This window comes from Acartia tonsa, chromosome 12 (assembly GCF_053477335.1).
Source record: "Acartia tonsa isolate MP-2025a chromosome 12, ASM5347733v1, whole genome shotgun sequence".
Taxonomy (NCBI): domain Eukaryota; kingdom Metazoa; phylum Arthropoda; class Copepoda; order Calanoida; family Acartiidae; genus Acartia; species Acartia tonsa.
Window position 1 is genome coordinate 37,997,845 of NC_137271.1, and position 22,660 is coordinate 38,020,504.

At 33.7% G+C, this 22,660-nt stretch overlaps 2 protein-coding genes across 6 annotated transcripts; both read left to right on the forward strand.

Annotated features, from left to right (window-relative positions):
- The first annotated feature begins 103 nt into the window (after positions 1 to 103).
- Positions 104 to 8,680, forward strand: LOC145334552 (dTTP/UTP pyrophosphatase). Of its 2 annotated transcripts, none has more exons than XM_080180026.1 (9): positions 104 to 167; positions 364 to 468; positions 1,472 to 1,512; positions 3,114 to 3,174; positions 3,288 to 3,375; positions 4,055 to 4,126; positions 4,481 to 4,553; positions 7,382 to 7,451; positions 7,974 to 8,680. In XM_080180026.1, the coding sequence occupies exons 1-9, from the start codon at positions 119 to 121 to the stop codon at positions 8,060 to 8,062; spliced, it is 648 nt and encodes a 215-aa protein (XP_080036152.1). In that variant the 5' UTR covers positions 104 to 118; the 3' UTR covers positions 8,063 to 8,680. The 2 variants fall into 2 exon arrangements, with proteins under 2 accessions (XP_080036152.1, XP_080036153.1); XM_080180027.1 differs by having other exon boundaries at positions 364 to 465; positions 1,469 to 1,512.
- Positions 8,591 to 22,365, forward strand: LOC145334546 (uncharacterized). 4 transcript variants are annotated; one of them, XM_080180013.1, is made up of 20 exons: positions 8,591 to 8,664; positions 9,074 to 9,146; positions 10,516 to 10,601; positions 11,099 to 11,162; positions 11,240 to 11,306; positions 11,763 to 11,892; positions 12,362 to 12,430; positions 13,478 to 13,587; positions 14,307 to 14,379; positions 14,841 to 14,919; positions 16,028 to 17,284; positions 17,590 to 17,832; positions 18,421 to 18,596; positions 18,865 to 18,967; positions 19,144 to 19,344; positions 20,428 to 20,655; positions 20,798 to 20,910; positions 21,171 to 21,288; positions 21,729 to 21,929; positions 22,134 to 22,365. In XM_080180013.1, exons 1-20 carry the CDS (start codon positions 8,596 to 8,598, stop codon positions 22,211 to 22,213), a joined length of 3,540 nt encoding a protein of 1,179 aa, XP_080036139.1. In that variant the 5' UTR covers positions 8,591 to 8,595; the 3' UTR covers positions 22,214 to 22,365. The 4 variants fall into 4 exon arrangements, with proteins under 4 accessions (XP_080036139.1, XP_080036140.1, XP_080036141.1 ...); XM_080180014.1 differs by having other exon boundaries at positions 20,428 to 20,565; XM_080180015.1 differs by lacking the exon at positions 20,428 to 20,655.
- Positions 22,366 to 22,660: the final 295 nt, after the last annotated feature.

Consider the following 22,660-nt stretch of genomic DNA (forward strand, 5'->3'; position numbering starts at 1 on the left):
GAAATTCGAGTTGCCATATGGGGACTTGAACTCGAACTCTCACCACCGTAACTCAGTGCGCTTATTTTCAAAAGGTTAATAAAAAATCTATGAAATTTAATTTCAGAAAGAATAAAAAATGTTGGAACCATTGAGAGAAGTTTTATCCACATACAGAATTGTTTTAGGTTCTATTTTATTTCAGATTATTAAACATTAGATGGAAAGAAAATGTTATATAAAAAGAAAAGTTTATTTTTATGTAGTAATAGTAGAGAAAATTCGGATCTGATGCAATTAACGTTATAATAGGGCCTATAAATAATCTGGAATAGCTAAGATCCTATGAATACTTTTACTTTAATAGTATAACTTGTTTTGCAGCAAGTGCCTCGCCAAGACGAAAAGAAATTCTTGAAAACATAAGACTGCCAATTGAAATACTTCCTTCAGATGTGGAGGAAAATTTAGACAAAGAAGCATACAAGGAAATTGTCTATTTTCTTTTCAATTTCGGATCTAGTGCTTTAAATGTTCCTGGTGTCCATTATCTCCAACTATCTATGAACTTTATAAATGAGTAAAGACTTATTCTACGCGTGTTTTTTTAAAGCGAAGCTTTTCTATAATTAGGATCGGTACGTACGTCCGTCGCAGAGAGATAGCTTTTTTCGTTAATTTAGACATGTTAGAATTGTCCTATCAATTTCAAACTTTGCATGGTGGTTCCTTTAGTAGTTAGGTACGATTTAGAAAGCGTAGCAACTCTAAAATCATAAAAAGAATGTCCGTACGTCCATTTTAAACATGTTGATTTTTTTACTTTTTTAACAACAAATTTTTATGTGATCTAATCGTCCAATTGGTCTGATTTTTGGTATATTGATTCCTGGGACAACAAAGTATAATGTTTTAAGCGAAGCAACTCTATAATCACGTCGTAAAAATGTAAGTATGTCCATAACCATTATCCTGTATCAAGCAGTTTTTCAACAAATTTACTTACAATTTTGCTCCGATTCATATACATTTATATTCTGATTATTCAGTTCTGACACTATATAAGTGTTAATGTCAGTTCGTCCTACTGCTTCAGTGCTTCGCTTTTATGGATGTTATCCTTGTTTTTGTAGATAATCGATACCAGGAACAATTCACCCTGAACTGCAGAAAATCCTCAAATGAGGTTTTTGCCACCTCAAACTTAGAAATCCCCTTGGAAAGTATTTTAAGTATGTAAATAGTAGGGTTGGGCCGGATATCCGGCCATTTTCAATATCCGGCCGGATACCGGATATTAAAACTATCTGGTTTCATGATATCCGGCTGATTTTTGACGCCGGATATCCGGTAAATTGCCGGATATCGAACGTTGGCCAGATATCCGGCCGGAACCGGATATCCGGCTTTAGAAATCAGCCGGATATCCGGTATCCGGCCAAAAAAGTTTCCGGCCCAACCCTAGTAAATAGATAATTTACACAAAACCAGAACAGACCCCAAGAATATGCAATGAAAACTGCAGACATTAAAGTAAGTTAATTTTAAATATACAGTGTGTTTTTTTTATGAGAACTTTTTTGAAAGCAATTTTACCCCACTTATAGTTATCCGAATTTAATGATTAATGGCTTATTTTCTTTGTTTTTAAATGCAATTAATAGAACAACAAAAAAATATTTCAGTTTTTATTTAAAAAGTACAGTAAAATCTAAAATTCAAAACTTAGGTGTCAACATCTAAAAATGGTTTTAGCGCATTTTTCTTATGCTCAAATATTAAACCTTTTGCAAGAATGGCTGCTAAACACTTCAAAGTTGCGATATAGAGCTAAAAATGTATACAGATACTATTAGGGACACGTACTAGAACATATCAAAGTTTGAAGGTTATATCTCAACCAGGGAGGGAGTACTGGCCCCACAAAGACGAATACAGAAAATCCAATTTTTTTCTTGCAAAGAGTAGAAGATTGATTGTTTTTTTGTTCTAAATCATGCCTTTGTAAAGTTTTAATTTTACTGTATGTGATTGTGCTTACAAACACCTAATTCCCTTTTTAGTAGCGAAGCTACTCTATAATTCACAATGTCCGTCCGTCCGTAATTAATGATTTGTGGGAAACGTGATTTTCTCTGCTCCTATAAAAGATAGAGGGCTGAAATTTTTTGACAACATTCCCATCATTAAGGAGCACAATTAACTATAAAACATCAATGGCGGTCGGACTGCTTTTTAGCAGGTTTTAGGCTATTTTTATATTTTCCAAATTTTCCCCATATCTTAGGTGTTTATGGTCCGTCTTTTTCATACAAAATAAATCTATTCTTGATTTTAATAAATACACTTTAAATCTACTTCTACGTGTTCCCATCCACAATTTTTTGTGCTTCGCTACTTATGGATGTTGTCATCCTTGTTTTAAAAGGACTCTCCACAGAAAAATTAACTTTGGATTTTTGAAAATCTAACCTGAAACTATTATTCTCTGTTCAATTTTAGGCCTTTTTTGTTTTTGTGGCATCGCGATCGAAGCCCTTTGAAAATTTTGTCCGCCGCCTATTTGTACTGCCGCTATAACAATATATACTACACTTTCCTCCACTCAATATGTGTTCGCCGCTAAAGAACATTTGCTCCATTGCAACCGGCCGCTCTACGATTTATCCTCTTCCTTGACTGGACAATCCTGCCGCCTCCATTTTGTGTTCGCCTCCGCCAAATATAACCATCTTTTGCCGCAGTTGCCGCATTTATCGCCCTTCTCCGCCGCTACTCCGCTATACATTGCGTACGTAGCTATACACAACACCCCCAGCCTCCATTTAATTTCTGAACAAGGGAGAGGGGAGCATGTATTAAAAAGCGACGTACAGCGGAGTAGCGGCGGAGAAGGGCGATGAATGCGGCAACGGCGGCAAAAATAGAAGCTAAAAATCACTAAAGCAGCACAAATTAAATGGCGGGAGGATTCACTTAAAGGAGGTAAAAATTTTCAAAGGGCTTCGATCGCGATGCCACAAAAACAAAAAATGCCTAAAATTGAACAGAGAATAATAATTTCAGGTTAGATTTTCAAAAATCTAAAGTTGATTTTTCTGTGGAGAGTCCTTTTAAATATATATTTATTTCAGGCAGATAATGTATTTGGAATATTAAAATTGCAGCCTAATTCAGAAAAATTGATTGTCATAGGTAATAACATTTTATAGAACCGATAGAGGCTTCTAGGGGCGTAGCCGCTAGTACTACTATATAACATTAACAACTCAAATTATGAAGAATTGCAAAGAAGTTACTTTTTGTAGGGTCTGATACGGTAGTTGCCTTTGAAGGAAAAATCTATGGGAAACCAAAATCAGAACAACATGCATTTGATACCCTTTCAAAATTAAGGTAAAATATCTAAACTTTTGTTTTTATGTTTAGCATTTAGTTGGACCAACTTGTCTGAAACTATCGAACACCTTGTTTAAGTCAAGAGAACACAAAATGTTAATTATTTACAGGCATCTTAATAGATAAGACAATGGACAATAAATTATTGAAAATCCCCAATTGTGATGAAAAATAACTGCTTTTGTAGATGAAAATTATTGATGGAAAAGTTGAGACACTGCTAGTTTATTCTTACAAATTAAGATTATCAATAGTCATCAAAGGTTTTAAACAACAAATAAGAGAAAGTTAGTATTTGTGGAAAATTGTCTGTAATACGATGCTATACATTACTTTTCAGTATGGATGAGAATCGGTTCTAATGAAAACAATACTGCGTAAAGAATGGTGCTCACCTTTCTTGGGGCATTACAAGCTTGATCCACTCTGAAACACATCAGACCATTAGTATTCGTATTGGATTGCATATTGACATAGACAGCATGATAACATCACAGAAATTAGATCTATATGACTTCATAGCCAGCATTCTTCTTATTATTCTTCTTATTTATCTTCAATTAACATATCCCTCTTGGTGTCGTCATTAATATATAAATCATCTTCTTCTTATCCTAAAATAGGGAGAAGGTAGATTGGCGCTGGAATATATTTCCATCCAATTTTGTTTATCTAGTGGACAAAGTCATGAAGTATACAGCGGTGTCAAAATAATTCAGTCAAATGGAAATGATACAAACTCTGTGAGGTAATGACGACATTTATATTTCTATTTTACTACATATTACATAGCTAAAGTAACGAACTAAAAACTTGAATAGTTATTTATCGCATAGCATTATAGACAGCTCTTCGCGAATATTAAAATGAAAAATTATAAGATTAGAACAAGTTTTTACAGCCCCGAGAGGATGTAGGCCTGGGCTAACAAACTGGTATTAACTTTATTATTCGTGGAAAGTTGTCTGGTATACGATACGATAAATGATTTTTAAGTTTGGCTCGGAAAAGGTTCTACTCCAGCTGATATTAATCGGCTTAAAAATTTTTTTAAAATTACAAAAAAAAAATTCATAACCAACAATAATAAATATATTTTAAGTTTTTATGAGAAAACGGAAGTTCATTTTTCACCACTAAGCCCCGAAACTATTAAAGCCTACATTGCAACTCAAGTAAGTTATTTTTAATTTCAATATAAAAACTTTTTATAAATAATAGATGCATAACACTGTCAGTCACAATAATACGTCAAACTTAAAAGGGACGACATTTTTGTTTACATTAATGACATAATACGAGCGACAAAATTTTTACACGATATAAGGGGGGGGGGGGGGAAATGTGGTGACTCGTGCCACGACATACCAGCAATTTTATTTTGGGTGCTACTCCCTTAGTTTTAGAGATAATTGGATGAAATCTTTTGGGCTGGGTCAGTAATTACCCCAACTAGAGGTATCTTTCAAAAAATACGGCGGCGGGACCGCCGCTCCCGCCGCCCGCCGCCGTTGTCCGCCGCCACCAAAAAATTTTTTTTTTTTGCATTTCTCGCCGAATTAGGCAAATTTTTTCAAATTCTCGTATATCAAGGTGTATCTTAAATTCAGTACTTCTCCTGTGATTTTGAAGATATTGAAAAAAAATCTTTTTAGGTTGGTAAGTAAAAAATATTTGAATGAAGGAAACGGCGGCGGGACCGGCGGGACCGCCGTCCGCCGCCGTTTTCCGCCGCCAACAAAATTTTTTTTTTGCATTTCTCGCCGAATTAGGCAATTTGGAATCATTTCAGACCATGTTATTTTTTTCAAAAATTTTTCCCCTTACAAGCAGCCCTGCGAGGGGACTTAGTCATTTTTTTCAAATTCTCGTATATCAAGGTATATCTTAAATTCAGTACTTCTCCTGTGCTTTTGAAGATATTGGAACAAAATCTTTTTTGATGGGTCAGTAATAAATATTTGAATAAAAAACGGCGGCGGTACCACCGCTCCCGCCGTTTTCCGCCGCCAATTTTTTTTTGCATTTCCCGCTGCCGTTTTCTGCAGCCGTACCTCTGCCATTAGTTACTGACCTACCTAAAAATATTTTGTTTCAATATCTTTTAAATCACAGGAGTACCTACCACTGAATTTAAGATATTTTTTTTTTTGGCGTTGGAAAACGGCGGCGGACGGCAGGGCTGCTTGTAAGGGGAAAAATTTTTGAAAAAAATAACATGGTCTCAAATGATTCCAAATTGCCTAATTCGGCGAGAAATGCAAAAAAAAAATTTTTGTTGGCGGCGGAAAACGGCGGCGGACGGAGGTCCCGCCGCCGTTTTCTTCATTCAAATATTTTTTACTTACCAACCTAAAAAGATTTTGTTTCAATATCTTCAAAATCACAAGAGAAGTACTGAATTTAAGATATACCTTGATATACGAGAATTTGAAAAAAATGACTAAGTCCCCCCCCCCGCAGGGCTGCTTGTAAGGGGAAAAAATTTTGAAAATAACATGGTCTCAAATGATTCCAAATTGCCTAATTCAGCGAGAAATGCAAAAAAAAAATTTTTGTTGGCGGCGGAAAACGGCGGCGGACGGAGGTCCCGCCGCCGTTTTCTTCATTCAAATATTTTTTACTTACCAACCTAAAAAGATTTTGTTTTAATATCTTCAAAATCACAGGAGAAGTACTGAATTTAAGATATACCTTGATATACGAGAATTTGAAAAAAATGACTAAGTCCCCTCGCAGGGCTGCTTGTAAGGGGAAAAATTTTTGAAAAAAATAACATGGTCTCAAATGATTCCAAATTGCCTAATTCGGCGAGAAATGCAAAAAAAAAAAATTTTTGTTGGCGGCGGGAGCGGCGGTCCCGCCGGTCCTGTCGCCGTTTTCTTAATTCAAATATTTTTTACTTACCATTCTAAAATGATTTTGTTTTAATATCTTCAAAATCACAGGAGAAGTACTGTATTTAAGATATACCTTGATATACGAGAATTTGAAAAAAAATGACTAAGTCCCCCCGCAGGGTTGCTTGTAAGGGGAAAAATTTTTGAAAAAAATAACATGGTCTCAAATGATTCCAAATTGCCTAATTCGGCGAGAAATGCAAAAAAAAAATTTTTTTTGGTGGCGGCGGACAACGGCGGCGGGCGGCGGGAGCGGCGGTCCCGCCGCCGTTTTTTTTGAAAGATACCTCTAGTTGGGGTAATTACTGACCCAGCCCAAAAGATTTCATCCAATTATCTCTAAAACTAAGGGAGTAGCACCCAAAATAAAATTGCTGGAATGTCGTGGCACGAGTCACCACATTTCCCCCCCCCCCCCCTTTTCTGAAAGCTACCTTTATCCTAAGAAACCTATCTATTTATAGCTGACTTATTATTCGAATTAGGGATGGTAATCCGACAAGTTTTTGGACTGGATTCGGATTCTTATTCCGTCCAAAAAATGGAGGATTCCGGATTCTTATTTTTGGCGGATTCCGGATTCTAGCAATATTTTAAAAGGCTTTTTTTAATTAAAAAAATTAAGTGCTACGTATGTTCTAAAAACTAAAAATTAATGTTCTTGGTGTTCTCTATATTTCTATTCCGAGAATCGAACCAGATTTTAAAAGATATTATATATAATGATGATAATGACAAGTATTAAAAAACTCAAGACGCTAATTTTAGCCTACCAATTAAGAATCCGAATCCGCTATCAAAAAACGGATTCTGGTTTCGGATTCCAAAATTGGCCAAAAATTGGGCGGATTCCGGATTTCATTCCGGATTCGGATTTGGATTGCCAACCCTAAATTCGAATGCAATAAAAAATAACGACCCACTCGTTCCAGCCCCCCTCCCACTTTCATTTTATTTTTTTAAATAAGGCGGAAGCTTTGTTTCTGTTGTCCCTAGGTACTTTGAGGGAAACCATTAACTACTTTCATGTAAGAATGGACTGACATACTCTGGTTATAGAGTAGCTGCGGTCAAATATAGATGAATAAAAATGTACGTTTAAGGAACCAATGGATAAAGCTGGGGGCTACGGAATCCAGGCAATTGGGGGCACTCTAGTCAGAGGAATATCAGGTGGGTGACAGTCACAAGAACTTGGATGACATTCACGGACAAATGTCAGTTATATAGCAAGAGTTCCCTATAGAAATATTCTATTATCATCTGCAGGGGGAGAAGGAAATATTTGGACTGTAAATTATACTGGTACCCAAAGATTTATAACCCCATATTCGCTGGTTTAATATCTTTGGATATTTTTAAGCCAACAAATCAGAAAACGTGGTTATAAACCTTGTGTACCAATTTAATTTAATTGTGTACCATTGTCTCCTCCCTTCTCTGACTGTCTGTCGGTTATGATCATTCTTCCATTTTAATGGGTTACTGGTATACTTATTTATGGATGTTGTCATCCTTATATTTAAAATCCATGTGTGTTTTATATTGCCTTTTTGAAAAAAGGCATATAGTATTTACTTTTTCCACCGATTGAAAAAAAATAATATGTAATAGGTTTGTATGTCTTTTCACGAAAGAAAAGTAAACTTTTATTATTTGAAAAAAATTATCAATATTCAACTAATATTGTTTTAGGTGATTATTTCAACGTCATGGGATTTCCTCTCCATTCCTTCTGTCAGCATATGGTTAAACTTTTACAGCAAGGTCAACAGAAAAGCTGAAAACTCATGTATACCATCGTATTATATCAAGTTTTTTTTTACGAATATAACAAAGTACAATCATAAGATTTTTTCGTTCTTGCCATCGAAATCTCGGGGCTAAAAAAACTGCTTCTAAACTTTTAATTGTTTATTTTTATATCCGCGGAAAGCTGTTTATAATACGATGCGATAAATAACTATTATTACTTGATATGTTACTGTTAAAGACAATCTTTACCTAAAACGTTACCTAGACCTCTTTCTAAGTATGGAAAAAAAATCCAGTGTTTTAATTATATTAAGTACCTACCTAGGTATTAATTTTTTGACCCACCAATAGTTATTGACTTGAGATATGAATTTTTTTTTTAGTTATTATGTACAAAATTGTTTTCTAATTAAATATCAGTTACCTACCTACTTTGATATTATTATACCTATTTTTGTACAAAACATACCTTGTTTTTAGTTAATGATATGAACTGTTAAGCTATATTTTAGATAGTTTTATAAACAAATATTAACTTTATATGTATTTCTTTCAGAAAAAAATGGTCGGTAAAGATACGTTATCAAATCCTGCACAATTAATTCCATTTCTTAATAAAAAGTTATTCAAACAGGAAAGACAAAAAATTAAGATTTCATTGATAAGCAACCTCCATTGTGATAAACAAAATTAGCTCCTATTGTAGATTGAAAAGTTTAGGCATTGCTGGTTTGTACAAAGTTTTAAAGCTAAAATGAAAAATGTTTAATTTTTTAAAACTATTTAAGTATGTGGCCGATTTATATCCGATAGATAAACAGACAATTTTCTACAAATATTAAAATAAAAATCATAAAATTAACACCAGTTTTGCTAGCAAGAGCTTTAGATCCCTCAGGGCTAACAAAACTGGTTTTAATCTTACAACTTTCATTTTAATATCCGTGGATAACTGTCTATAATACGTTGCGACAAATCTGAACTGCACCATGTTTATATTATTATTAATATCCATCAAATTTGAATTGTCTTGGGATTTGCAGGGTGACTGCTACTCCCCGGGGACAGGGTTTTGTGTCAAGAAAGATTTTTATGTTTATCTGGCTCCTGCAGGTTAGATTAATGGATATATTATTATTTGGTTCTTATATCAGATTTTTATGTACTCTAATAGAGTGATACTTCCAGCTGGCTAAAATAACGATATTCCACCCCCATTGCCCCCACTCCTCGACTCCTATTGACAAAACTGACCAATAAATGTGTTCCACATTCAGGGTTGGCAGATAAAAAACCCACCCCAAAACCCACCCGGGTTTTTTGCCCTTTAACCCACCTTAAAAAACTCAAGGGGTTTTAGGTTTTTGGGGTTTTATTAAAAAAAAGTAAAATTGTTTCAAAAATAAGTTTATATAAAAAAATATGTTTTTCATTCACCCCTTGCATGTATTTAACAAGGAAATAGACTGCTGTGCTTGATTTTGCCATTGTCACGGGCTCAGGAAGAGATATACCAGCAAGAAAAGCACGTATAGTTTTAGGATCTTTAGATTTTTGCATTTTTTCTGTTTTTCCTGTAAACAGCAGCCAACTTTTCATCTTTCTTATGTCCTAGCCTGTTTCTAAATATTAAAAGAATGGACCTAATCGGTTTCATGGCACAATGGTTTTCTTTGTATTTTTATAGTAGCTATTAATAGGTTATTTTAGGTTAGGTTAGTTAAGGGGTAATGATTGCCCCGCAGGGGTAGAAATAAGAGAAAAGCTACTGTGAAAATACTATGAAACTCGCTGCGCCATAGAAAGAATCGTCTATTACATATTATATAATTATATTTAACATATTATTCAAGCTTTTACAGTATAAAAACTAAAAAAAAACAAAATACCCCAAAAACCCCAAGAAATCCCTAAAACCCGGGTAAAACCCCTATTTTCCACGACCCCGGGGTATTTTTTTTAAAAAAAAACCGGGTTTTGCACAGCCCTGTCCACATTAGCAACCTTAATTGACGACAATATTTTCCCCTTTCATAAAATCCAAGTATATTCTATAACCATTGTTCGATTACATTTATATTTTTCAAAGCGAATTTCCAACCGTTCCTTGATGATTCCTGTAACATTTATGCATAGAAAAAGTCTTGAAATTCTATGGTATTTAATTTACCAGAATGTATAATCCCTCTCGAAGCTTCCTTAATCTACCAAATACAATATAATATGAGAATATGTTTCTAATGTGGTCTATAATTAGATGGAAAATTGTTTGCCTTTTTTTTTGCAGTGAAGCTTACTATATCTTAGATCTTGATAAAAACCTATAAAAACACAAACTTTAATAATAAAAATATTCCCTTTTTATATTTCTCCCTGGAGAGTGTAGCATCCCTCCCCAAGAAAGAACATAAACTTATATGAAGCCTCCCTGGGAAGGAAAGCACCAAATCGAGATTCATATTATTTGAATAATATGATTTAGATTTGAGCATAGATCTGCTGGAGAAAGAAGATGTTTTTGTATTTAATGAAATGTTGGATGAAAATGGACAACCTTCTGTACATCAAGTAAGTTTTTTGTAGTGAAACTTCTCTACATTTTACTTTCATTAGTAATAGTCAGTTTAATTTTACATGCCTTTTGTTGACTAAATATTTCCCCGACACTTCTGTTTTCCATTTTCAACACTTTTTACTCTTTTCTATAAGTACTAGCAGATGCGCTCCTAAAGGCCTCTAGGGGCACTTGAGGGAAGGATGGGTTCGTTGGGTAATTGGTTGGTCAACACTCTATTTTAATTTCAAATTTGAAAAAAAGAACATTTTCTAGGGGGAGGGGGGGCTCATTTTTTCTTTGAGCTTTTTTTCTGGCAAAGGGTGGATATACCCTCCCCCAACCTTTTCTTAGACTATAAGAAGCTTAATTGAAAAGAAAACCATATTGCTTATCTTAAGGTACAGACGCACGCACTAGACAGACAGACATCCCATTAGTTTTAAATAAGGATATCATATTACTCATCTTTTCTATTGCATGAAAGTGTGTTCAATTTGATCTTATTTAGGCTCCAGAAAATAAAGATTTAAAAATTTCAAGTTATTCAAAGATATATCTGCATTTATTAGAAGGTGAGAGTTAGAATGCTTTATTTTTATGTCGTAGTTGACTTATCAAATAATTTGTGATAAATCGTATTTTGTTTTAGAGTTTAGCTGTAATTGTGTATTAATCTGCCAAACTCAACCAAGTACTCTTATTGGTGATTTCTACTGGTAATTTTTTTTGGGAGGGGGGAGGGTTGAATCATATCTAGAATTTTTTGATTTGGTTGTTATGTATCGCTCATATTTTTTACCTCTCAATTTGTGCTACTCCCCATCTTATCAGGGATCTAAAGGGATAAGACAATGGCTGATAAATGGATGTTCTTCCTCAATGATGATACACAAAATTACTTTTTTTTTGTAGATTAAAATTAGTGGTTGAAACGTTTGATCACTCAACTTAATGAATCAATCATTCAAAATTCAGATTTATTATAATATTTTGGGGACAAGTGTAATAAATAGCCTATTGTCCCCTCTCTCTCAACCTGCATCTTACAAGTGTTATGTTTCACCTCTGAAATTCAAAATATTTTTTAATGAACATCAACTTAAGTAGCTAAGAAATTTTATATGTAAATATCCCATTTTATTATATTTTCACATTTCCAAATGTTTTCTCAGTGATAAAGTCGTTTTCTCCCAGAGGGAATGGTTAACAAATTTCCCTGTGCGTTTTGGTGGTTCCTGCCAAGATAGATTAAAGTTCAATGATAAGCTACAGATACCCATCATTCAGTATAAAACAGATCAGGTAATTTTAATCCTCAATGATGATAAACAAAATTTCCACCTCTATGGATTACAATTAAAGGTTGAAACGTTTGAACACTCAACCTAATGAACCAACCAATGAAAATACAATAAAGTCCTCAAAGAGGTTAAGCCAACGAATAAGAAAATGTTTATAAAACTTTGGGACTAATGTCCCCTTACCCCATAGTTTTCAGTTCTGAATTTTTTATCAGCTCAATAACATTAAACAGTATCAATTGATTAAATCCCCAACAGTACAGCAATGCTAACTGCTAATTAATGTTTTTGGCAGGAGGAAAAGTTGAAGGCAAAACAAATTATAGATTGCCTTTCTATTACTATCCTATGATATAAAGTACAATGTTTTCTGTGTGTGAAATAAGATTTCAACTACTATACTGAATACTGATTGACATACAGACATACATACATCCTGTTAATTTTATTGAAATAGTTATTTTTATTAGGATGAATTGATATCTGATATAATAGATGCCTTGTACTCCAATATGCCAACTTGTGCTTGTATTATTAAGGTATGATTTATTTTTACAAGAAAATTTTGCATAGCATGAGATGCCATGGAATGAGAGGACATTGGGTTGTTTAGTACACTAGTCCCCAAGCTTTGGAAGCTTTAATTGAATTTTGATTGGTAAGTTTATTAAGTTGAATGTCCAAACGTTTCAACCACTAATTTTAATTTACAGAAGGGGTAATTTTGCTTGGCATCATTGGTAATCAGGTTCGTCTTATCCCTTTAGATCCGTGATATGATGCCATTTTTGTAACTTAAAGTTGAGTGTCTTGAATCCTATCCAATAGTTTTTTGCTATTTATACTATTTTATTCCCCTTTGCGGGATATTTTTTACCAGTCCATCATAACGCTATGGGGGAAATGTTGATTATCTTGGCTGGTTTTTAAAATAGACTGCTGATTTTTTGTGAAGATTACCCATTCCATTCGTTCCTGCTTCCACCCCCCCCCCCCCCCCACTCTCTTTGTGTATGAAACCGGTTATTCAATCATTGTCATTGTTATAAAGAATATTTTTAAAAGCGAAGCTTTTCTATAATAAGGGTCGGTCCGTCCGTCCGAGAAAGTTAGCTTTTATTCGTTTATTTAGGCACGTTAGAATTGTCCTATCGATTTTAAACTTTGCATGGTGATTCCTGTAGTAGTTAGATACGATTTAGAAAGCGTGGCAACTCTATAATCATTACCAGAATGTCTGTACGTCCATTTTAAACATGTTGATTTTTCTACTTTTTTAACAACAAATTTTTATGTGATCTAATTACCCGGTTGATCTGATTTTTGGTATATTGATTCCTGGGACAACAAAGAACAATATTTAAAGCGAAGCAACTCTATAATCAAGTCCTAAAGATGTAAATATGTCCATAAACATTATCCTGTATCAAGCCGATTTTTTTAACAAATTTACTTACAATTTTGCTTCGACTCTTATACTTTTATATTCTGATTTTTCAGTTCAGACACTATACAAGTGTTAATGTCCGTTTGTCCTACCGTTTCAGTGCTTCGCTTTTATGGATGTTGTCATTCTTGTTTTTTAGGGATTTGGCCTTGTAGTTCTAGGGGATTCATGGATGAATGTTAGAAATATGTTCCAGGTTCTTAAAGAACTTTTCAATATTGAGCTCAGCAGCTTGCAGTACAGAGTAAGGTAGGGAGTTTTAGTGTATTAATCCTGTACCAAATATAAACTTACCTGACCTAAAAGTAAACTTAACTGAGGTGGATTCTTAAAAAAAATTTGCCCCACTAATCACTTAGTGGGGCAAAATTGTTTTCGTGAAAAATCCTCCAAAATCACATAAAAAATCTACAAAAATTAAATAAAATCTTATGTTAATAACCCTTCTATGATTTTGTTTAATTTTTGTAGATTTTTAATGTTTTTTTGGAGGATTTTTCACGAAAACAATTTTGCCCCACTAAGCGATTAGTGGGGCAAATTTATTTTAAAAATCCACCTCTGACCTAAAAGTAAACTTTACAAACACACTGGATTTTCTGTGATCGACAAGGATCTATGGGGGATTTTTATTTGTTCTGCAATAATGCGCGAATACTTTTATGTTCTATAAATCATTTAAATTATTCATACTGGTACTTTTCCTATAAGTGTCTATTTGAGCACTGAATCATCCTCCCCCCTTTATCTTGTAAAAAATTGAAATGTTTATTTAATATGCCAACCCCTGCAGGTGGCTCTAACCCTGCAGGGTTACCTAACCTGACCTGTTACAATAACCAAGTAATGAGAAACTACTCCCCTCCTTGTTTGTTATAAATTTAAAGATAATAGGGAGGGGGGTTCTGTTCTGGTTCTCAACAAGACTATTAAAGTAAAATTACCAATGTATCTTTTAATGAATTTAGGGGAAGTATAAACCAGGAAGTAACGAAAATGAGCCACCAAATTACAGAATTAGCAACCAGTCATAGAATAAAGGCAGGAATGGGTGGATAAGTAATCAATCAAGAACATCTCATCCTGTTTATTGATAAAGGATTAAGGATTTTTTTGTCTGCCCTTTATAATTATCTCACAAAAATCTGAATCAATTCAGTTTTCCATATCAATGGAGCTGAATGTAAGTCCTAGAATGATATTAGGTTTTTTTTTGTAGATTTTAGTTTTTTGGACGGTTTTAGGATATTTTTCTGCACTCTCAATCCTCCTCCGCATACAGACCTCTAATGCTAGGGGTAAAATGAGGGATTTCGAAGGTTTAATGGAGGTAAACACCCCCTTTACCCCCACTCTTAGACGTCTATGAGGATTTACTATCCTATATACGTAATTTTTTTCTGCCTGTAGGCCCCTCACCTTCCCCATTTACTGATATTATATAGCAGGGCGCATTATGTATCTACTTTTTGGCCACTTATCCCAATTGCACTGAATCGTAGGCTATGAAAGATGAGAGGGATAGTCAACTAGCTAGTATCAACCATCAAGAACTATTCAGAGAATATTTAATATCTCCAGGTAATGTTTAGGTTAGTACAGTGGTGTTTCTTCACTGATGTAAAATATGTCATTTGTCAAGTATACATAACAGCAATTAATAACAACGATATAAATGTGGTAACTATTGCATCACTAAATAGTTATTGCATAATATGAAGTATATGCTGCATTTAACTAATGACCTAGAAACCTTATGATTACATGTACATTGGTACAATAAATAATGTTTAATAAATGTTTAATATGCGCAAATGGCACTTAAAATCCGAATACGAAACTTAACATGAGTAATCCTTGGTAGGTCTATTTTCCCAAAATCGAACAAAAATGTCTTCCAAGCCTCAGCTTTGAGAGATCTTGAGCCACACTTGACACAAAGTTGTGTGGACAACCAGCAAACTCCAAATAATATATAATTCTGATTATAAACTTGATTACATAAAGTGAATAAAGGGGGGTGGGTGGGGTGCGTAATGATATCTAAACTTAACAGTGAGCAAAATGGTCTAAATACTGAGCTAGATTCTTGAAACTTGGCACATAAGCCTAGACCTATAGGTACTACATCTAAATGGCAAAAATATTGAAATTTTTATATTTTTAGTTAAAGTTAGGTAAGAAAAAGAAAATGGGGTTTTTAGGCTTTTTTTGGTCTATTTTGATGTAGAAACTTACCTTTAATTGTTTTTACATATGTTTTTTCTTTTGAATACACTGTGTCTATGCACAAGGGCAATAGTGTTGTTTATTTTGTTAAGTAAAAGTAAAACTATTCTATAATAAAAACCCCTCTGTCCACCACTGTTTATACCACATAAAACCATTTATTTCTTATTTTAAATTTTTTTGTTTTTGTGTTGTTTTGCAAATATAAAACACTTGTTTTTCTGATTCTCTAATTAAAACATTTAGAGCACAGAATTGTCTGTCTCTGTCATAAACATGAATTTGTGTCAGTGAAATTGTGTATCTTTGCCCTTTTTTCTTTAAAATTTTTAAGTTTCATAAATAATTTCTACACGTTTTATGGAGTTTGTATATTGTTCATGAAAGGTCAATATTCTTTTTTCATTTCTAAAAGAGCATCAGTTTGAATTAGAACTAATATTATTTGTTTATTATTTAGATATTGAAGAGCTTTCTGAAGAAAATTTACAAGTTGATAATGATTTAAATATTGAGAATGATGGGAAAAAAGAAAATGGTGCTACAAAAGAAGCCAGTGAAAAACAAAAATCAGGAGAAAAAAGTATTACAACTCAAGAAAACATCAATAAAAGCAACACAAATCCTCCAAAAAGCCAGAAATCCGAATGTTCAAAAGTGAGTGAAGATGTTAGTGCTGAAGTCATAGAAAACAATGACAAAAATCATGAAAAAAGCAAGAAATCTGAAACTTTAAACAATTTTAATGTTGACGCAAGAAAATCCATGAATGAAGAAGACACATTTAATGATACTGATATTCTAAATGATGCCAAAATTGATGATCTTGAACAAGTTTCAGATACCACAGATGGTGAGGAGGTAATTAAAAAACTGATTGAAACTGTCCAACAAATGGAAAAAGACGATTGTGCTGATCTTTCTTTATTTAAATCAATCAAATATGAACCCAATGAGTTACAGGAATATCAAAAACATATACTTTATTTAACTGGCTATAGAGGTAACATTAAGATGTTCACATATAAATTCAATCGCAGAAAGAAACCATTTGTAAAGAAAAGGATTTGTTATCTGATGAATTGCATCAATAAAATAGGAATCTTTGGAATGTTTTTAGATCATGATCTTACCGCAGTACTTAATAGGACAAGAAAAACTTTTGGCTGTAGAAAGTGTAAAACATGCAAAGGAGAAACAGTTGAAAAAGATTCATCAGTCATTAGATCTAATAATCAAGAAGCATCTAATACTACTTTAGAAAAAGATGATGATAAAAAGGAAAATTATACTTCGAAAGAGTTGAAAGATTGCGCTGTATTTGAAAGAAGGAAATTCTCTATGAGTAATATGTTAATCAAGCAGGCTCATCAAAACTTAAGAAACATTCTCATTAACAGTTTTGAAAATGTCACACTTGTGTCAGTGAGTCCTGAGAAAAGAAAAGAAAGCGAAAGTAAGATGCTTCAGTATTTATTAAGATGCTTGGATGCAATTTTCCCTAATCCTGAATCTGATCTAATGGGGACAAGTATTAAATCTATAAAGTCTGAACTTAGGTTCAGGTTTCCCTGTGGACAATGTGCCGCATGCAATTATAATAGATTTCTAAAGTCCACAACAATAACAATCACGCCTGTATCCAAACCTTTAAAGCTTGATAAATATAATTTTGTAAGTCATGTCACAGACCAGAAGATGACTCCAAAAGATGTAGGTTAGTGGATTTTTAAACATCGTGCATTGAAAAAAACATTGCTTTAAAACTTTTTGAATGGTTTTCAAATTTCCATCTTATTATTTTTCACCATTTCGTTTTGAAACTTAAATTGGGAAAGTGGAGGGGCTACTTGGCCTCCACCATCCCTCAAGTGCCCCCAAAGACAACTAGTGTAGAATAAGTACATCATTACAGACAAGTGGATAAATCGTAATAATCATTTTAGAAGCATTCTGATTGCAATTGTTATAAATATTTTTGTTATATTATCTATCGAGTGATGTTTAAAATCCGCTAATAAGGGGAACAGCTTGGCATACATGAAGACGAAATCATAGAATGGGCCAATTGGACACAAACCAATAGTGAATCTCAAACAAATCCATCTGAAAGTTCTCAACCATTGGGCGATGCAACCCATAACTCATCAACACATCATGGAGAATTTGATACAGGTGACAGTAACACCCACCAGACAACTAGTTGGTCCGCAGGTGTAGAAACAGCCAGACAATCTGTAGTCAGTTGTTATTCTGATAATACAGGTAAGGACAGCATAATTATTTAAATAATAAAAAGTAGAATATTACAGACACACTGACACTATAAAGGGAATAGAAGCTTTCGCAATTTTGCGTAAAGTTATGAGTAAGATTCCAGTCAAATGCACTTATTAGGTCAAACTGTTTTTAAATATGCGTTTAATTATTCTATGCGTTTGATCAAGAATGTTAGACATAATAAGCGCATTTGACTGGAAGCTTGCTCACAATATTGCAAAAGCTACTATTCCCTATTATAATTAAATCCTCCTCCTAATTTTTAGTTAAGAAACTAGTCTACAATATACTTTGTCTGTCCACAGTTAGCTGAAATATTCAGTGAAGATTCCTATGATAAATGCGTATCAAGTCTATACATTGTTTTGTCAGTCTGTCTAGCTGTCAGTCATGTTTCAAAATTTTCCTTCAGGGTTTTTGCTTATTCTATTTCTTTCCTATGTTATGACAATTGAACTTTACTTTAAAACTCATTTGTTCGTTTGTTCATTCCATGTTTTTTTTTGTGTGTGTTTTTTTATTCATAGGTGTTGTTACTTTATACTTTATCCACTTCCCTATCCACTATTAAAGGTCCATATGATGAACTTGAACAATCATTAAGTGGTACCTCAATTCACAGTTCCTTAGAGCCAATTATTCGTGGACATTCCCTGGGAACTAATCAACAAACTGATGAAAATTCAAAACACCATGTCAAAGAAAAAACTGAATTAACATCTGAAATGCTTAGAACAAAGAATCGCAAGGTAAACAAAAAAAAATCTTAAAAATTTACCTTTTTTCATGTGATATTATGATTAGGTACTTGACTTTTAAATCACTTTACAAAATTGTGGTATTTTGTGTACTTTTTCTGTATAGTCAATTGTATTTGCTTGGCTCATAAAATTGGAACTTTTAGTAAACAAATATTGTTTTAAGCAGCTACTGTATAATGTATTTAACTATGGTATTCTTTGATTTTATTTTATCCATTGTCTTTATGTCCTTAACTCATTGACCATTTATCATTAGGGACAAAGAGCAGCAAGAAAAAAAGATCATGAGAGTTCTGCCAGAAAAGCTGTTCTAGCTTACCTGAATAATTCACCTTTGCCTCATTTTCGTTGGACTAAAGGTAAGCTTGGTTGTTAGCCTAAGTGGATAAGAGATCATTAACCTTTACAGTTAGACTTTAAATGAGATATTTCTATTGAAAATTAGCATTTTGTTCTATTATATTATAGGACTTTATTTACAAGAATGGTAGCTTTATGTCCATTTCAGACCAGTAACCTCTTTTGTTCTTCTCAGGAAGCATTACATGCATGAAGATCCTAGCTATGATAGAAAAACATGTATCCAACATGGAAAGATCACAGGAATTCAAAGATGAAGCAATCAAATTCTTCCAAAATATTTATGGATTTGATCCAGATAAAATGTCGCGTTATGAATTAGAAAAAAGAAAGTTGGATCAAATTGCCGGCTATGATGTCGGTCATAATTCTTCAGGTAAGTAAATTTTTAGTAGCATAGCTACTCCATAAATAGTAAAGATGCTAACACGAGCACTTCATTACGTGTCTCTACCACAAACACACACACACTCTACCTGTTTTATGATCAACTCAATACAATAACAGATGATATCCAGAGAGGGAGGGAACATTGAGCTGTTTATTACACTGGTTCCCAAAGTTTTATAATTAAGTTTTCTTATTTTTTGACTCAAATAATTTGGGGACTTTAATTGAATTTGATTGGTTGTGTCATTAAGTTAAGTGTCCAAATGTTTCAACTACTAATTATAATCTTAAGACGGAGAAATTTTGTCTTATCATCACATTAAAGATGTACATCAGTTTTTCGGCCATTGTCTTATCCCTTTAGTTCCCTGGATGATCCCACATCAGGGTTGTCATATCGGGTTGGCGGTTTTGGGCTGCCCTTTATCGGGTACTTTTGGGCAGATTTGGGCACCCCCCGTTTTGGGGGGTGAAAAAAGGGGAGGGAGTAAAAAGAGGGGGGGCGGGCCTATTTTTTGGATGATATCCTTATACTAAAGTAACAGGATTTTTGTTTGTCTGTGTGTCTGTACCGAAGGATCTCGCTAACTGCTGAACCTAGAAATTGGGTTATTAAATTTGACTCTCTCCTCCTCAAGTGCTCCTAGAAGCCTCTAGGGGCGTAGCCGCTAATCCTTATAATAAAGTAACAGGATGTGTGTTTGTCTGTGTATCTGTTTGTCTGTCTGTGTGTCTGTACCATAGGATCTCGCTAACCGCTGAACCGATCAGGTTTTCCTTAACAGGGTAGCTTCTCATAGGTCCCGGGAAATTTATAACTATTTTCTTGGGGGTTGGAACACCCCCAACTCCCCCCCAAAAATTAAAACTACTACTTACCCCCCCGCCTCCACCATCCCTCATGTACTCCCAAAGACATCTAGTGTAGAATAAGTACATCATTACAGACAAGCGGATAAATTGTTATAATCATTTTTGAAGCATTCCGATTGCAAATGTTGTTTTTTTAGACCATACTTATTTTATTATATTAACTCTCGAGTGATGTTTAAAATTCGCTAATAATAAGGTGAACAGCATGGCATACATGAGGACAAAATCATAAAATGGGTCAATAGTGCATCACAATCAAATCCGTCTGAAAGCTCTCAACCATTGGTCAATACGACCCATAACTCATCAACACATCATGGTGGATTTGAGACAGGTGAAAGTTCCACACACCAGACAACTAGTGGATCTGCAGGTGTAGAAACAGACAGACAATCTGTAGTCAGTGGTTATTCTGATAATACAGGTAAGGACAGCATAATTATTTATGTAATAAAAAGTAGAATATTGCAGGCAAATGTATCATTAGATAACACACCACATATATCATCCTAAATTTTATAAGATGTACCTCTATTATATTGAAGATTGACATCTGAAATATTCAGGTTCATGTTATGAGGAACCAGAAACCAGACCTTCAATCCACAGTGACCAACATTGTGGTGAAAATTCGAAACAGCATATCCAAGAAAAAACTGGATTAACATCTGAAATGAAGGTAGGCAAACAAATCATATATGGTTGACTTTTTTTATGTGATTTCATGATTACTTGATTTTTACAATAAATTTACAAAATAGTGCTATTTTTGTGTACTAATTTTAAATGGTCAAATGCATTTGCTTGGCTCATAAAATTGGAACTTCTAGTGAACAAGTTAGTTTTAAACAGCTACTGTATAACTAACTATGGTATTCTTTGATTTAAATTTTTTATCCATTGTCTATATCCTCAACTCATTGCTCATTTCATCATTAGGGACGAAAAGCAGCAATGAAAGTAGAGAGGCAGAACCAGGCAATTGAATGTGCTGCCAGAGAGGCTGTTCAAGCTTACCTGGATAATTCACCCTTGCCTCATTCTCATTTGAATAAAGGTAAGCTTGGCTTTTCTAGATTACCTGAATAATTCACCTTGCCTCATTTGCATTTGACTAAAGGTAAGCTTGGCTGTTCTAGATTACCTGGAGAATTACCAGTTGAATAAAGGAAAGCTTGGCTGTTCTAGCATACCTGTATAATTCCCAATTGCATAAAGGTAAGCATGGCTGTTCTAGCTTACCTAGATAATTTACCCTTGTAACACTCTTATCTGACTAAATTAATCTTCTTGAAAAATCATGAATCTTTGAATTACTTAATTTTACGTTAAAAATTTTCCAAAATGGAAAGATCATGAACCCTTTGAGTTATAAGGTATATTTTAAATGAGATGGTCTATTGAAAATTAGCTTTTTTTCTATTATTTCCAACGTTATTTGAAAGAATGATAGCTTTTTGTTCATTTCAGACCAGTAACCTCTTTTGTTCTTTTCAGGAAGCATTAAATGCATGAAGATCCTAGCTCTGATAGAAAAACATGTATCCAACATGGAAAGATCACAGGAATTCAAAGATGAAGCCATCGAGTTTTTTCACAATAATTATGGATTTGATTCTGGTAAAATGTCACGTTATGAATTGGAAAAAAGAAAGCTAGATCAAATTGCCGGCTATGATGTCGGTCATAATTCTTCGGGTAAGTAAATTTTTAGTAACGTAGCTTACCTATAATAGGCAGTGGGGAAGGGGACATTGGACTAGTACCCAATGTTTTTATACGTATTGTCTTGTTCGTGTCGTTGGCTTAAATTGTTTAGGTACTTTTATAAAATTGTTTTTTTTTGTTAGTAAACTTTAAAAATAATTTTGCATGCCTAGATTTTCTATTTTTATGTTTTAGGTTATCAAAATAAAGCAAAAAGAAGTAAACCAACTGAAGAAGAAGGAAGTTCAAGTAAAATCAGTGCAACTTCCTCTTAGTTAGCTGACTATTAAAATACTTTTGACAGGGAAAGGTCAATGAAAATGGAAATAAAATAACCCTAAAATTGTGGTCAAATAGAATTGAGCAAGTATTGAATGCTTTTAAAGTTTATTTTTGTTATAATTTTTGTACTTTTTCAGATATAAAATGCAAAAAGAGATTCTTTCAGATCCCAAAAAGTTGGTGCCACTGTTAAATAGAAAGCTGTATGAAAAGGAAAATCCAACTTATTTAAAAAAAAAAGTAAACAAGGATGGTTGAATTGTTGCGAAGCTTGCAGAAAGGAAATAATGATGGATCTAAAGGGATAAGACAATGGCCGATAAATTGATGATACTCAAATTACCCATTCTGTAGATTACATATAGTGGTAGAAAAGTTTAGACACTGCTAGCTTTAACCAACCCTGTCCCTTGTGGGAGGTTCCTAACCCTGCCGGACCT

Excerpts from the sequence above, each read along its gene's own strand:
- LOC145334546 (XM_080180013.1), top strand. The coding sequence starts at position 8,596 with ATGGTCGGTAAAGATACGTTATCAAATCCTGCACAATTAATTCCATTT. Across the intron at positions 14,380-14,840 it reads CAACCAGTCATAGAATAAAG|GCTATGAAAGATGAGAGGGA; the intron begins GCAGGAATGGGT and ends ACTGAATCGTAG. Across the intron at positions 17,285-17,589 it reads GATGACTCCAAAAGATGTAG|GGGAACAGCTTGGCATACAT; the intron begins GTTAGTGGATTT and ends TCCGCTAATAAG.
- LOC145334552 (XM_080180026.1), top strand. The coding sequence starts at position 119 with ATGTTGGAACCATTGAGAGAAGTTTTATCCACATACAGAATTGTTTTA. Across the intron at positions 1,513-3,113 it reads TGAAAACTGCAGACATTAAA|GCAGATAATGTATTTGGAAT; the intron begins GTAAGTTAATTT and ends TATTTATTTCAG. Across the intron at positions 3,175-3,287 it reads AGAAAAATTGATTGTCATAG|GGTCTGATACGGTAGTTGCC; the intron begins GTAATAACATTT and ends TACTTTTTGTAG.